This window comes from Salvia miltiorrhiza, unplaced genomic scaffold, assembly GCF_028751815.1.
Source record: "Salvia miltiorrhiza cultivar Shanhuang (shh) unplaced genomic scaffold, IMPLAD_Smil_shh fragScaff_scaffold_112_2, whole genome shotgun sequence".
Lineage (NCBI taxonomy): Eukaryota > Viridiplantae > Streptophyta > Magnoliopsida > Lamiales > Lamiaceae > Salvia > Salvia miltiorrhiza.
In genome coordinates this window covers 23,188-39,381 of record NW_026651402.1, presented here as the reverse complement: position 1 = coordinate 39,381, position 16,194 = coordinate 23,188, and the positions used below count along the sequence as shown (strand labels likewise).

At 38.6% G+C, this 16,194-nt stretch overlaps 1 protein-coding gene and 1 pseudogene across 3 annotated transcripts; one reads left to right on the top strand and one right to left on the bottom strand.

Moving 5' to 3' along the window:
• Positions 1-1,420: 1,420 nt before the first annotated feature.
• On the top strand, positions 1,421-6,346 carry LOC131002349 (uncharacterized). Of its 3 annotated transcripts, XM_057928842.1 has the most exons (10): positions 1,421-1,869; positions 1,951-2,045; positions 2,712-2,853; positions 2,947-3,243; positions 3,335-3,482; positions 4,112-5,074; positions 5,161-5,399; positions 5,476-5,549; positions 5,698-5,797; positions 6,059-6,346. In XM_057928842.1, the coding sequence occupies exons 2-10, from the start codon at positions 1,990-1,992 to the stop codon at positions 6,104-6,106; spliced, it is 2,067 nt and encodes a 688-aa protein (XP_057784825.1). In that variant the 5' UTR covers positions 1,421-1,869; positions 1,951-1,989; the 3' UTR covers positions 6,107-6,346. The 3 variants fall into 3 exon arrangements, with proteins under 3 accessions (XP_057784825.1, XP_057784824.1, XP_057784826.1); XM_057928841.1 differs by having other exon boundaries at positions 1,422-1,869; positions 5,698-6,346; XM_057928843.1 differs by lacking the exons at positions 1,421-1,869; positions 1,951-2,045 and having other exon boundaries at positions 2,719-2,853; positions 2,952-3,243; positions 5,698-6,346.
• Positions 6,287-15,466, bottom strand: LOC131002350 (E3 ubiquitin-protein ligase COP1-like; annotated as a pseudogene).
• Between the last annotated feature and the right edge of the window lie 728 nt (positions 15,467-16,194).

Sequence of the window (16,194 nt, the reverse complement as noted above, 5' to 3'; positions counted from 1 at the left end):
TTTTTTTTTTTTCCTTTTTTCCCTTCTATAAACACCACTCTTCCACATTATCAAATTCACCACTTTCTCAATTACAATTCTCTCTTTAAAATTTTTTAGATCCCCACCATCGTGAGGGAGCATGCTCTCAAAACGGGGGAAATCGCCGAGGTCAAAAAAATGCAAGCTGAGATGAAACGGGAGGAGATGGATATGAAGCTCTTGAACAAGGACACAACGAGTATGACGGAGGCACAATTGACCTTGCACAACCACCTAATCCAGGAAGTGCTCAAGCGTCGAGGGCTTATTTAAATTATGAAATTATTGTTATTTTTTATTTTATTATCGTATTTTAATTATGTTTTTAATTTTATTTTAATTATTGTAATGTTTAATTTTATTTTTAATGAAATTGGGAATTTAAAAATAAAAGTGTAGAAATATGAATTTTGTGAAAATGGAGATCTAAGACACCCTTTAAGTACCAATGCATTGGAGATGGGTGTGTCTTAGGTGGGGACCACCATCTAAGACACCCCCTAAGACACCATGCATTGGAGATGCTCTAAGACACTCTCTAAGATTCAATGCATTGAAGAGGGGTGTGTCTTAGGTGGGGACCACCATCTAAGACACCCCCCTAAGATCCAATGCTCTTAGTAACTTTGGTGGAATGCTATGTTGCATAGGTACGGAGGTGCGGATGTAGGGGCGATACGATACGAGTACGGGGATACGGGTTTTTAAAAATTATAGGGTGCGATTCGGCAAAGATACATCTAATTATTAAAATTTTATGATATATAATGCTTGTAAAATATATACAATTTAAATTTTCTTAAATTAATTATATGTAATTTACATTTTATTTTACCCAAAAGTTAATCATTTTCAATTATATAAGTTAATTGAGCAACAATATAACGATTCAAATATTATTAGTCCAATATATAAGTCATAACTGAAGATAAAATTATCAAAATAACCTTGTGTAGGCCTTTCGTGCACGAGATACGTGAATTTCGCCTATAAAATTTGCGAATTCGGTTTATTTTTATAAATTATTTTAAAAGATACGCCACGTGGCGAATCAGGTGCGAATCCGACGAGAATCCGAGAGAATCACACCCTAAAAGAATTCGATTCGCCGTACATGTTAATTTTTGAAGAATCCGTGCATCATAAGTGGAATGTAATCATTCACTTTTAGTAATAAGTTAGGCATGTTTTCCGAAAATTTATCCCTCAAAATAAAATATACTCCTATTTTGTATTTATTGCTAATAACGTAATAATAGCACGTGAAAAATATATTAGATCATTATTGGTACCTAGAGAAATCATATCCTAAAATTCCACGCTGGCGATCTGCTGGTGGCGGGAAGCCTCAGACCTGAAATACCGAAAATACCCTTCTCCCCTTTCACAGCTCTCTCTCTCTCTCATCGCACGACACTTTCTCTCTCTCACTCGGGACACGCAGTCAACGTGTCCAACACCTCTATCCCCTCAGCAAAAACCTTTATTCCAAAAATCCCAAAATCAAATTCGAATTATCTATGCAGCAATAAATCCAAGCAATCTTCTCTCCTCATTCGCATTAATTGCGTGTTTTGCCTCACTAATTCTCGGCATTTTCTGAGTCTTTTTATCGATGCGCGTGTCGCCATTTCTTGTTCTTATCCATTGATTATTGCGTCACCAAAGCCCCGATCTCGGCCTTCGGCGGCCTCCCGCTCGCGTTTGATTCTTTGTTTTTCTGTTTAATGAAGTTCTGCAGCGCCGCCGCCTGCCGTTTCGATTGTGCTCGACAGCAGTTGTTATGGAATTCGCTTGATCAACTCCCGCTCGCATTGTCTTCTCCCTCGGGTTCCATCCCTTTGATTTGTAATGAGCTACTTTTTTTTTCTTGAAGTTTTCTTTCTCCAGCGTGTTGGGGTGAGAATTTTGTGAATTTTGATGGAACAGTTGTGGCTAGTGTGTTCTTGAGAAAGAAGGGAGATTCAGATGGCGAATGGAGACAATGGCCGCTGCGTGTTTCCGTTGACAGGCTTACAAATTGGGTATTTTTATTTTATTTTATTTTATTTTATTTTTTCGTTTTTGCTGATGGGATCAGATGCTTGTATGTTTTTAGAAGTTTGTGTTAGAAAATCTTGAATTCAGAAAAATATAAGTGTGTGATGTGATCTTGGGTGTAAGACTATTTTGATGTTTTTTTATCTGTTTCTTGCCGCCTTTGCATTTGTTGGATGGTGTTTGTTTTGGGAGTTCAACCAATTCTTCTATATTAGCTGATTGCATGTTTTGCTGAATTTTTTTATTTTTATTTTTTGGCAAAATGTTTGCTGAATTTTGATTGAATTGAATTATCTCTCTAATGAGGTGTTTACTTTTCATAATTGATAAGACGTATTTTTATCCTCATTACTAGGATTTCTCCAGTCCTGCCATTTCAGTTGGATATGAATCAAGCAAAATTAGCTCAAATGATAGAAATTATCAAGGGCTTTGAGATATCCCAAAGTTACAATCCATCTTAGTAATCAATGGATTAGCTACTGATTTTATCTATCTAGGCTAATCCTCTAAAGTAAAGGATCCCTAAAAGTAGTTCAATCAGTAGGATCCTGCAAGTAGTGGTGGGAATGGGATTTGATGATAGAAATGAAAGTAGATCAAATTTCTAGAAGTTGCAGAAATTGATTTATTCTGGTAATTTTGTGTAGGGATTTGCAGTCCTATCTTTCACATCTCAGCCTATTTATGGCCTCTGACAGTGGGAAGTTCTATATCTTGGTGGACAACCGGCCTTGGTTGAAGGTTCTCGTGTCTCGGCCTACGCATTTGTGGCAGTTGATGGTCACTAAGGTTGCTGAAGCATCTCTGCCCCAATGCTGATTTATGTAACTTTGATTTTGGCCATTCATTTGAGTGACTCAACTCATTCTGGTGATTGTGCAGTCCAGGTTGTCCCCCTTCGCGAACACAAAGAGGCGGAAGGATAGGAAATTGATGAGAGAACTTTCAGATTTAGATACTTCTCCCTCATCAAACACAAGTAAATTGAGAAACTTCAAACAGTGGATCTCGTTGATTGATGCAGTGACCTTATCCCGGAAGAGGGCTTTGTTACCTGTAAAGAAACTTAGGAATTCTCTGATTGCCAACAGCAAGTTGCACAGAACATTGTATGGCTTCATTATCTTTGAGGTTGCGTGGAGGGATGTACGTGGTATTAACTATTTGAACGAGCTTCAGGTAGCTAGTCTCGAATTTTGAGTCTTAAGTGCTGCACTTTTACATCTATTCAGTGACTCTGAGTATCCCTTTCTTTGTGTTTCATGGGAAGACTGATACATCGCTTGCAATGGAATCTAAAGTCATGAGAAGGTGGGAATTCGATAGTGTAGCCCAAGCAGCAAACTCAATTTCTTCATGGTTCCCTGGGACCCTCAACGAACGGATCCTTTTGAAAGAGCATTTGGATGCTACAATAGGTATTCTCATGTTTACCTATTATCATCTCATTTCCACTTGAAACATTTAGACTTGTTCATTTTTGAGCAGTGATGATGTACATGTATCCTAGTGGCATTTCCTTTTACACGCTTATTGAAGATCTTATGTAACGATGAAAGGCATGAAGCAGTGAGATGACAAGAGTATAATCAAGAATTTAGAACAAAACTCTGGAATATGTGAATTTCTTCATTGGTTCTATTGGATAGATTTTAACGCCACTGTGGAATTATTGACTGGCATACTTTAACTCAATTATTATTGATCTTGAAAATGGACTGTGTTGAAGGAGCAAAAAATGATAGGATGCGACTTTGAGCAATACTACAAGTATAGGGATGTGCCCTTTTTTGATATATCTGTATCATATAAACTATAGTGGGAGCAGAAGCCCATGGATAATTTCAGCCTTTGAATATTGTTCATGGAAAATCCAAGTATTTGGCTGGTTGAACCCATTTCATAGAGACCTGGCATTGGTTCATGGAGTTTCCTCGAAGACGTGCTCTTCTAAAAAAACTTAAGTTAGATTTTCTGTCTGTTATGTGATTTTTCTGTTATTTACAGTGTATTTTCCAAATTATTCCTAAGATTGACCTTGTCGCAGGAGAAGTTTTTCACGACGCACAAGAAAGTTTCCCAAGGAGTGACAAGAAGGCTGATATTAATGATATTGCAAGTGATGGCACAAGTGTTGAAGCTGAATCTCCATGCTCTTCGAGTAGCAGCTTTAACGTGTATTCAGTAACGATGCAAAACTTAACACATAGACTGCACACACCTCCTCCTGATGGTTTTCCTTACAAAAGGCGGAAACTTATGAGTCCTATACACTTTGATCTTGGGACATCTTCTGAAGAAGCAGACGCCCAAAATGCTGAGATGTTGTCTCACACCCCAGATATGAGTGACTGTGAAGAAACACTCCAACCTTCCATATACCGTGATGTTTTGATTTTATTCCGGTTTGATGATCGTGACCTTCCTTTCAAATTAAGAGACATAATTATGTCTGATCTGCGGTTACTTACTCTACTTGAAGCCGGACTTCCATCATGGGTTATTTTCCTTCAATCCTATCCAGTATTTTGCCATCTTTATCGTCCATGGATGTGTCCATTGGCCAGGGCTTGCTACGTGCTTATATCCATCGTCACTGTCCTCATTGGGTTTTACGACTTGTATAAAAACGTACCTCTCCTTAAGGCCACAGCATCTAGGTTGTTCGGGCCCCTGTTCGACTGGATAGAATCATTGGAAATGATATCAAGAATCAAGTATTTAGGGACCATGTTATTCCTTCATAATTTTCAAAAGGCGATTAAGTGGTTTCTTTCTGCAACGAGAACTATCCGTTCATTTTTCACATTAGTTATAGAGCCAATGGCTGGACCATTTGCTGAGTTCTTGGAATTCTTACTTCCTCTTTGGACTATGTTCGGAGAAGTTGCCGAGAGTCTCTTTTCAGTCGTGTGGACGGTGGCCGGGTCTTGTTTCACAATGGTCGGAGAGCTCATAGAGATTTTATTGTTGCCGTTATGGTATATCTTGTCTCTTGTGTGGAATATTGGTGAGTTACATATTTCACTTCTGTTCTTTGGATTTCTAAGATTTTTTACTTTAATAATTCCTTATGTATATCGTGTTTGATTGCAGCAATATCCGTTTTATATCCGGTATTCTGGATCCTGTGGGAAACTCTTTATGCTCCAATCCGACTCGTCCTTGGATTTTGTAGCCTCGTGGCATACTTATGTACTCTTGTCTATGAAATGGTTGGAGATTTGTTGCTATTCGCCGGCAGCCTAGTCAGTTTTACTAGGGATGTCGAATCAACAATGAGCTCGTACGAGGTGTCAATCTGGCGCTCTCTATGGAATGACCTTTTCTCTCAGGTAGTTTTGTTGTACTGTTTGTCGCTGGAATGGCATATTTACGTTTTCTTCGCTCATCTGGCTTTTATTTTATCAGATTTTCCGTGCTGTCCGTAGTATCCTCAACGGTTTTGTGGCTTTCTTCACTACGTGCAACAGACACCGGCTGAGGTTGGCTATGTTGTTATCTCAGTAAATGATAATTTGCATCTCAACCTTTATTGTGAAACTTTGATTTAAATGTAATGAAATAGTCCTATTTGAAACATTTGTTAAATTATTGATGTCGATTCTGACTGTAGTTTTCTTTGACCTGCAGCACCTATAATCATATGAAGGAGTTATACCACAGATTGTCGCGCAGACCCAGAAGGGTGGGTGCTCAAAAAACTGATCAAGATCCACAAACTCATATATCCGTAAGTATATCTCCAAGCTCGACTCGCTTCATAGTCATAACGCCTTACATACACGAGACGTGGTGGTTGAAATTATGTTCTATTACTTGAATTTGCACTTGAGAGTGAGTCCTTCTGCGATGGGTTGCCAGTGATACCAGTTTTATTCACATACATAAGACTCTTCATAAACGGGTCTATTTTTAGAGTCTTATCTCAATAAATCGATTTTATTCACGTATATAGTTGTGGATTCACTCGGGAAAAATTTACTTGTTGCAGCCACGAGTTGGGAAGAGTTTCGTCAAGCCCAGGAGCGGGGTTAGATGACATTGACACGAATCGTATACGACAGTTTTCAACGGGTAATATCATCTTGTACATGTGAGAGTTTTGTCCATATAAATCTGTGAAATACGTATACTATGTTCTTTTGAATAATTTCAGCTAACGTTGTAAATATTCTCCTATCTGTTGGTGTGTTTTTTTGAATTAGCAAGTGTAGCTTAATTTTGTCTGTAATTTACATGTTTTTTCATTCAATGGAAGGAGGCTAAGAATTTGTTTTCACTGTGGTAAAACTGCAACAAACAAATTCAATCTGTTTCTGTTGCGACTTTGTGATTACATGATGAATTCGCAACGATACTCATCTGTGAATCACAAGCCGGATCTTCTATTACATTATTGTGCAGCCATCTCGTATGATCATCGTGTTCGTGTATTGTACATAAACAAAATAAAATTAAGAATCTACGACGTTGCACAATGCTGCAATAGAGGATCCGACTTGAAACAATCGTGGTTCGAGCTCGATGTTACCATTTGCTTCACAGTTCAAGCAGTGAGAGCCATCACTTTGATTGTTCCTCTACTGTTGGCAGCCAATATGGTGGGACTTCCCACTTTCCAGCATACAGCGCTTATGAAGTAAGAACCTGCATCTTCCTCAATATCCTCGATGTCCGGGGATCCGAACTTATGCCACGTCACTGGTTTCGTGATAGCCTGAGTTTCATTCGTCTCGTGGTGAGATGAAAGACTTGTGGTAAAAAGAAGCTCCCTAAAGCAGTGTATCGCATACTGACCTTGTGATAGACAAAGACTTCATTTGTTTCACTGCCACAAGATAGGAAATCATCGTTCGCGTTCACGGTTAGGCCGACGAAATTCTTCTCGTTGGTGTGCCCTCTAAACGTACGAACCTGAAAAGGCGAACACGTATAGGGGGTTGTATTATGTAAAAATATAAATCTATTGCACTTGACCTATAAAGTAACTTATGCCCCCAAGCCCAAGGGATTCAAACGAAAGATCACGAGTTCAGTGCAATTATTGTATAGATTAACGTTAACTGCAAGTGGTTAGTAGTTTTAACGTTAAATGAGGTATACATAACATGTTGTGTTTATCAGTATTTTCAAGGGGCGAGTTACGACACTTACGAGTAGATTGTCCTTGACGTCCCATAGCCGGAGGGTGCTGTCTGTCGAAGCAGAAGCAAGCTCATTGCTGGAAAGAAATTTCACATACGAAACCGCCTTTTTATGGCCACTGAAAACACAGAGTGGATGGCAGGGATTTCTCAAGTCATAGTAGTGAATGTGATGATCTGCAGAGCCAACCTGCATCACATGTTGCACCTCAATAAACTCAGAAAGGTGAAAAACAGTATATTCCAATGAAAATTGTGCTAAAATGTATAAATCGATAATGCATGCAAAGTCTAATATAAGCTACTGCTTTTTGTTCTTGAAATGTATTTCTTTATCTTAATCTTTTCTCTTATTATAAAGTATAAGTGGATAGAGAAATACTTCGGCGAATCTCGTCTAATAGCATTCATTAAGCATTATATCCAGATTTCAGAGATCAAACAAGCATGGCAGCCTGGTAGAACTTTGTGTGAGTCCAAATTTTCCAGTATTTCACATGTCCTACCAAATGCAACAACAAATTCAAAAGAACAGGTGAAACATGGATAGCGAAGATGATGTACCGCAACATATTTGCTAGACTCGGGATTGTACTTCACACAACATATATTTGTCTTCATATCGATGTTGATGACACTACCTTCTTGCCTTGTGCACCAAATTTTTACCTGAAAGTTAGAGAGAACGAAGGCACTTCATGGATGAAAGACAAACAATTGGTAAGCATGCCTGTAGCTAAGAAATGAACATCTACTGTGGTTCAAGTTTAATATGTCGGGCTTCAAAAGATTTCCTGTTTGCAGGTTAAATTTTGTTGATCTGGTTTAGGCATGACATAAAGTACAACCCAAACTATCTCAAACCACTTTAAAAAAAATTCACATTCCCTTGTGTATTAGTTGACCAAGCTATCTATATTCCTCATAATTCATTCAGACTAAGATGTGAGCAAGAACAAGATGGGATCTGGGTTTGATTTCAATTCGAGTATAAAAAGGTTAAATTCACCTTGCAGTCATCACTACCAGATACAAGCATTGATGGTTCTGTTGGGGAGAAATCAACACTCCATGCTCGTTTCTCATGCTCCTCGTATTCCATGATGCTCTGAACAAATCCAAAAATTGTAGTAACCATTTTCAGTGTGAGCACACTAAAAGAAATGGGGTTAGAAAAGGAGACATTTGATGAGGGCTACATCCTACTTGTTGAGTGCCGACATCCCAGACAGTTACTATGCCCTCATAATCACTACTGGCTATGTGATTTTTCGTGAACTTATTCCAGCTCAAGCAGCTAAGCTTAGATCGTGTTGTCATCTCAATAACAGGGCAATGCACGTCTGTAGGTTCATTCACAACCTGTAACATAAATCATGTAGTCAGATGCAAGGCATGGAAAAAGAGATTTGGCTTTACAATTATAGTGGAAAAAGCAACTATGTGTATCTAAGCAATAGCCTGCTCCTAGGATATGATCACAAACGATTCTCACCACGTTGGCCTCCTGTTCTGCTGGTAATTAAACCATCCTAATTTTCTGAACTTTACAAAGAAGGACAAGCTTCATTAACACTCCCAATGTATTAGTTTAAGTAAAACTTTGACTCGGCAAACAAAATATAACCTCAGGATCCTTCAGATTATTTGTAGATGATGACTCGACACACAAAATAAAAACCCCGGAATCCTTTACATTATTTGGCGGCAAACATCTTGGTATGGACACGCATCCCACAATATCGCCTAGATTTTCGTCTAACTAATGCAACATGACGACGTCTAACTAATGCAACATGATTTTCGTCTAACTAATGCAACATGACGTAGATCTTTGACTAATGTTCCTAATATTTCATGTTCTGTTTTTCCCACTCATAGTAAGAGTTCAGTTCCTGACTTCCTTCAAAGTTAACATTTCTGCAAAGACGGCTCACAGGCTCCACTTTAACATATCACACACAGAAGTTGGGAAAGGAAGCCTACCGATGAGAAATCAAAAACTTTTATGCGCCGTGAAACTCCAGCAGTAGCAAACAGCTCATCATCACGATCAAACTCTATACTGAACAGGAATTGAATAAATTTATATGCTTTACATCGAACTACTAACAAAATATAAAGGTGGGAGTAAAAGAACGTTATAAAATGCTTCTAAGTAGTATTATGATAACATCAAACAAAATATATTTCAGAAGAATCCTGTCACTAAATATTTTGGAGGAACAAGAGACAAAAACTTTTACAGTCGATCATTTCTCCTCGTAATTCCCCTTTTCTTATGTGATAGTCATTTGGGCAGAAATTCCCCCAATGTTACTCAAGCCTTCCTATCTTTTCATTTGCCACGTCAAGCTTCTATCAGTGTAGGTTGTGATTGTTTCCATTTTCAAATTTTGAAATCATGAGAATCCTGGATGAAATTACAACAAATCCTCTGGACTTCCGACTTACCTTGAAACGATATTGGGTGAGTGGAAGAGGTCCCCATGTTTAAGTTCAGCAATTACTCGTAATCGACTGTTCCAAATAAGGTTGAAAACGTTCGTGAGAATATGTGATTAGACATGTGGAGATGGAAGTAAATCTCAATGTACTGATGTATATGAACCGACCTGAACCGAGTAAACGTACTTAGAACTGACTGGAATTCCGCTAAACCAGAACTATATCCTTCTCTTCTGATGATGGTTTTATCTTTCTTTCCTTGCTTCTCTAAATGGTCGACCAATTGACGCCTCTTTTGTAAGTAAAACTCCTGAAGTTCGTTAAACTGCAGGATGACATAAGTTCCAGCAAGAGTAAGAAAAAAAAATTGTTATCACATTTGGTATTACTCCAAAACACTAGATTCTCAAACTCACAGTACTAAAAGTAAACCTTATTTATTCTTGATCATCTAAAATACGTGAAAAATCGGAAAAACTAATTCACAAAAACAGAAATGCGTTCCCCATTACTTGGATTTCATGGTCGGACAAATCAAATCATCAACGAAGGACTATTTAAATATAAGGAGAAGATAAAAATTTTGCTAATCTAGTTTTTCCAAACAAATCCAGGCGTTACAATCACATGAAGTTTTTGTCCCAGATAAAAGCTTGATAAGAAAACCTCATCACTAACCTGTGCATGAACTCGCTTTTTCCGCATAACTGCCAAACCAGATTGGCTCATATGTTGTGAGGTTGGTTCATTCAGAGCAGCAGCTTCCTTGCTCTGGGTTCGAGGGATATTTACTTGAGCCCTCCCTTCATCTTTCTTGTACTGGAAGTTCATAGATGTAATTCCTCTTATGTTGTAAGAGTTGAATACAAGGCCTGGAATGTTTCTATCCATTGGCCTAGAGGAAGTGCGAGATCTAATTCCGAGAGGATCACCGGAGACCATCTTCAGTTTAAACCGAACACCTTTCTTTTGCTTGGTATAGTTCTATCCTGTGTCTTTCCACAGCATTTAAGTCTTCCTTGATGTATTGCAGATCACTTTGAACCTTACAAATAAGAAGAATAAGAAGAAACATCATATCCAATTGCCCCCTTAGTGTTGCAGTAAGTTAGTAACCCGAGTAAACCATAATGGCTTTTTTTATTTATTTATTTTTTGGATATACAAGATACATATCATGTCATGAAATGAACACATATTACAAAGAAATTTTGCAGCAGAATAATCAAACTACTAGTACAAAGACTAGACCATATCCAAATAAATTGGAAAAACTACCCACACCTTCGTGGGAATAGAACTAAAGATCTCTCACTAAGGAGAGACTTTGGTGCCTCAGCTTTACCACTTGGGCTAGGCCTCATCGACGAGTAAACCATAATGATGATAGAATATAAAGCGAAATAACTATTTATGTCAGAATAGTTATTTCGCATTTATATTCTATAATTCATTATGATTTCATTATGGTATGGAGTAAACTGTAAACCATAATGAATGATAGAATATAAATGCGAAATAATTATTTCATTATCAAACATTCTGACATAATTCATAAATGATGTGATCCCTTTCTCTCCCAATTAACACTGTACTAGACAAACCTCGTTGAGTTCATTAACTTTTTGCTTCCTTAAGCAGTGTAAAAAGTCCAGCAGAATCTGCATGTTTCTCTCTGCTTCTTCTTGTTCCAATTTTCTCTTTTTCTCTGCCACCAGAGATACTAGAGAGTCTAACTCCTTCACTGACACTTGACAGCCCTGTCTACGAACAAAACTTATCAATCCTCTGTAGGAAAAGCAGATACAGAATGTAGCTTGGCATTGAGGGCCATACTCTGGTGCATGAGCTAGATACAATTACTAAAGTAGAAATATCGGAATCCGATTAATGATGGGATTATATAAATTAATGATAGGAGAATAATTATTCAAAAAGTTCTCCACCATGATATGTACTTACTAATGAAAGGTCAAACCAATTCATAATTTGAAAACCTTATAATATCAAACAATCTGATGGTTCAAGCGTTGGGAATCAGTGCAGGATCTAATTCAGGTGCATAGAATTTACCTGCAATCATTGGCTAAGTTAGAAAGGTAAAAGAGGGATTAAATAACATCCAGATATGTCAAAGAAAAAGAAGCACATTGATAAAGATTTACTAAAAACCTATTGTATAATAACATCAACAAACACTCGAGCAATACCTAAATCATAATTACCTGTTCCAACGACTGACGAAATTGTTCTACAGGAGATGCTAATTTTGATAGTTGATGGACAGATGTCTTCTTCAATAGCTACAAATGTGGTACAGAGAAACCTTATCACAGTGAGCTGCATTGTCAATTGAACTATTTCAAGATGCAAACTAGGTGGGAAATGCATCATAAAAATACAGTAAAGTAATCAAGAAATGCTGCAAAATCAAGGAGAAGAAAAGGCAAACAACACATACAACCGCTCCTTTAAGCTGTTGAAATTTATAGAAGAAATGAAATTTAAAAGATATATATACATCTCTTGACCTTATTTAGTTACTTCCTTCGTCCACAAAAATTGTAGTTTTATTACTACTTTCATACGTCAACAAAAATTGTAGTTTTTCCTTTTTTAGAAATCACCCCTTATATTTTAAATCACATTCACACTCAATATTTACAAAATACCCAACTATTTAACACTTCAATTTGGTGGGTCCCTTTCTCCACTCAATTTTGGTGGGCCTCTTCTACACTTTATACACATCTCCCAAGTATTTATTAAAACCCATATGCCCTCCAAACCACATCGTGGACGGAGGGAGTATTACACGGAACCACATTCTTCAGATAGCCCATCTATTATTTCACTCGTCTCAACTTTCCAGGACCCGCAATTTGGGTGAGAAAATGCAAAAAATGAGTGCAGATGTCTACAAATCAAATTTGAAACTTAATTCTAACCATGAATACATATGTAACATAAGAGATATGACTAGTTACATCACGTTCACCCACAACAACAAATTATGAATACAGTCAGTTTCTTCCAAGTTGATATATCCAGCCTATCTCGTCGCTCCTATCTAATGTCATCTCCAACTATACACTCCTCCCTAACCACCACCACCTCCTCATTTTCCCCCAGAGTCACATAGGCTTACTAGATAATATAGACTCCAAAGAATTATAGAAAATCTAGTGGATTGACTCATTCTTTTCTTTTTAATCATGTTTTGTGTCTCCAATTTTCAACGTTTTCCAAAAAATGTCCGCAACTTTTGTGTTTCTATTACAAAATCCCCCAACTTTCAGCATTTTCCAAAAAATATCTTGTTTTACAAAATCCAACAACGGATTATGAGTCACCTGCCGGATTCTTAGGTGGAATAATTTTTTCCACCTCACCCAATAAAACAACGTCGTTCCACCTAAAAATCTGGCAAGGCGACTCATCAGCGGGACATTTTATAAAATGGTGAAATTTGAGGACACAAAACACGATTAACCCTGGGTTTTAAAAAGCGCGCCTAGGCGCGCCTAGGCGCGCGCCTTAAGCGAGGCGCAGGGTGGGGGGGCCTTTTTAGGCAAGGCGCAGGAACCTACTAGAGGCGCAGTCGAGGCGCAATAAGGCGCGCCTAGGCGCAGGCTCACTAAGGCGCCGCCTTATGTAGAACTAGGGTTAGGGTACAATTTTGTTTAAAACAGAAAAATAACACACCAGCCGCGCCTCCTTTCTCCTCTCTTCTCTCTCCTTGCGTCTTCCCCCCTTTGCTCACATACCGGCGTCGCCAGCCAGCCCCCGCCGCCGCCAGCCGTCCACCGCCGCCGCCGCCAGCCCCAGCCGTCCGCCGCCGGCGCCGCCAGCCTCCAGCACGTAAGGCTTCAATTTTTGAAGTTCATTTTTTGAGTTTTAACTTGTATTTCAGTTTTTGAAGTTTATTTTGAATTTCAACTTTCAAATGCAATATTGTAGTTCAGTTTTTGAAGTTGTTTTTTAGTTTCAATTTTCAAATTCAACATTGTAGGTCAGTTTTTTAAGTTGTTTTTTATAATTTCAGTTTTGATTGATGTTATAAATTTATAATTGAATAAATTTTATTTTTTTAATTTCAGTTTTACTCTCAAAATCTCAATGTCTTCGGGTAAGTCTCGTGTATCATCATCAACGGGGGATGATGATGAGCGGGATCCAGCTAGAAAATATGGGACACCGAATCCAAGCAATCCTTTTGCGTGGACTTGTCAATTTTGTCTAAAAGTGACAAATGGAGGAGCATTTCGCTTGAAACAACATTTAGTGGGTGGTTATAGGAATGCAAAGAAATGTCCTAAGGCTCCGGAACATGTTCGAGTAGAAGTGAATGCTTATATGGATGGGGAATCTTCTAATGAAGATGATCTTGTGTTTGAGGATGGTGATTTGACATGGAATGTCGTTAGTAAGGCTTCGGGAGCTAATGATCCTATTTATAGCACTAGACGGGCATCTAGAGTTGATAAAGGAAAGAGTGTAGTTGCTTCGAGTTCGAGAAGGCTTTTAGATGAGGATGAAGATGAGGAGAGGGAAGTGAATGAGATGGAAGAGGACATTGGTGAAGACAAAGATGATGGGGATGACGCGTTTGAGGATGATGGACTTGAGGATGATGATTTTTGATTACTTGTTTGATATTTGATCGTACTTTTAGACTTGCATATTTTAAAACTTAAGTATTTGTGTGTTTTGGATTAAGTATTTGTGTGTTTTGGATTAAGTATATGTGTGTTTAAGTACTATTTGTGGTTTTAAGTTGTGTTTTTGGTATAAAATATAATGTAGGTAAATATATTAGAATTTTTTAGGCTTTACTGCGCCTCGCCTACGAAAAGCCCGCGCCTGCGCTTAAAGCCCTGCGCCTAGGCTCCGAGGCATGTTTGCGCCTCGTGCGCCTCGGGCTTTTTAAAACCCAGGATTAACCATTTTCTTTTTCCTTGGTTCGCCAGTACTTCCATGATCAACTTGTGAGTTTCCTTTATCTTAGACAATAAATCTAGCTGTGTTTAATAAAGAGGGATACGAATCTAGTAAAAAGCCAATTCCTCTCCTGTTTATTTCTTTACCTAATATTCTCTTCTTCCGTGCTCATCACTAAACACTAGCAACTTCAGCTTCACACTAAAAGCATCTTGTTTTTAAAAAAGTAAAGAAAAAAAAAAATTAACAGAAGATTAAAAAACAGATACAAAAATGGAAATCTATCATACATTTACGAAATTAAAATCCACATCATGAAAACGCAACATAAAAAATCAGACACACACACACACACACACGGCGAGGAAACCTTGTTGAGGAGGAAATTGGGGAAGAGTTGAGAGGGGGTGAGAAACTGAGCGCAACAGGGGCAATCGCTCTTGTTCTGGAGATGAGTGACGATGCACATGTAGCAGAAGCTATGCCCGCACGACGTAAGGAAGGCGTCCTTCATAATCTGCATACAAATTGGGCACGACAATTCCTTCTCCTCCGCCCCCGGAGCTGGATCTCCTCCGTGCTCCGCCGATGGCACCGTGAAACCCGTGGAGCGGTCCTCCATTCCTCGGGTGATCTGAGATCGAATGAATCGGTAGAATGAGAGAGGATTAGGAAACACGGAACGTGAATCGCATCGATTTTGAGAGCGGGGGAGTGGTGGTGGTGGGGGCGGGGGCGGAGATTTTTCAATTTTATAATCATATCCGCCGCGGAGATGAATGATTGGTGGAATTGTTCACGGAGATGTAAACAGTAAAAAATACTACTGCTACAAAAGAAGCAATTTTTATCCTATCTACTAGACACGGAAAGATAAATATAACAAGCCTCATTTCTGGACGAGTGATTAAGGTGCATAATATACGTATAATATATATATATATATAATATTTTAATATTCCTGCTGAATTGAAAATTTATTAAAGAAAGAAATGGAAAATAATGAAGCTCATGAAAGCACAAAATGCAGAGAGTCGAACCTCGTTAAAACTTCTTTAAGGAAAACTCAGAAGGAAAGCCATAAAGAGTGCTTGTCAAAAGACATCAAAAACGCGAAATAAAAGCAATGGAGAGGGAGCTGAGTTGGGGCTACTTCGAGAGTTCAGACCTGACCATCACCTCCAAGTAACCCCGGCTCCCTCAAACCACAAAAGACCCGACCACGAAAAAGAGAGAAAACAAACCAGCCACGGAGACCAAGAGCTGACAACGAACAAAACGTCGAGAACATGAATGAAGAGAGCGAACCACCAACGCCGAGCCTTGGGGGAGAAACTCTCCAGCAAAGGAACTCGAGAAAGGAAAGCTCGCCACCTACCCAACGAGGAAGAACCCTAACATCGGAGAGGCAGCCTCGGGTCTGGTAAGACAGACCACGAGAAAAACATGTAAAACCAACGGAGTCATACCAAGTTTGGGCCAGAGTCTAGCGCATCAGAACTTTGGAAAGAAAATCCGAATTTGACACTCCAAACCTCAACTCCAAGCCAGAAAGAACGTGTAATTAATCCATACACAGTCTTGGAACACCAAA

Bases quoted from the DNA above. Each gene is read 5' to 3' on its own strand.
- LOC131002349 (XM_057928841.1), top strand. From the start codon at position 1,990: ATGGCGAATGGAGACAATGGCCGCTGCGTGTTTCCGTTGACAGGCTTA. The intron at 5,400-5,475 runs GTAGTTTTGTTG...TTATTTTATCAG, and splicing joins GGAATGACCTTTTCTCTCAG to ATTTTCCGTGCTGTCCGTAG. The intron at 5,550-5,697 runs GTTGGCTATGTT...TTTGACCTGCAG, and splicing joins TGCAACAGACACCGGCTGAG to CACCTATAATCATATGAAGG.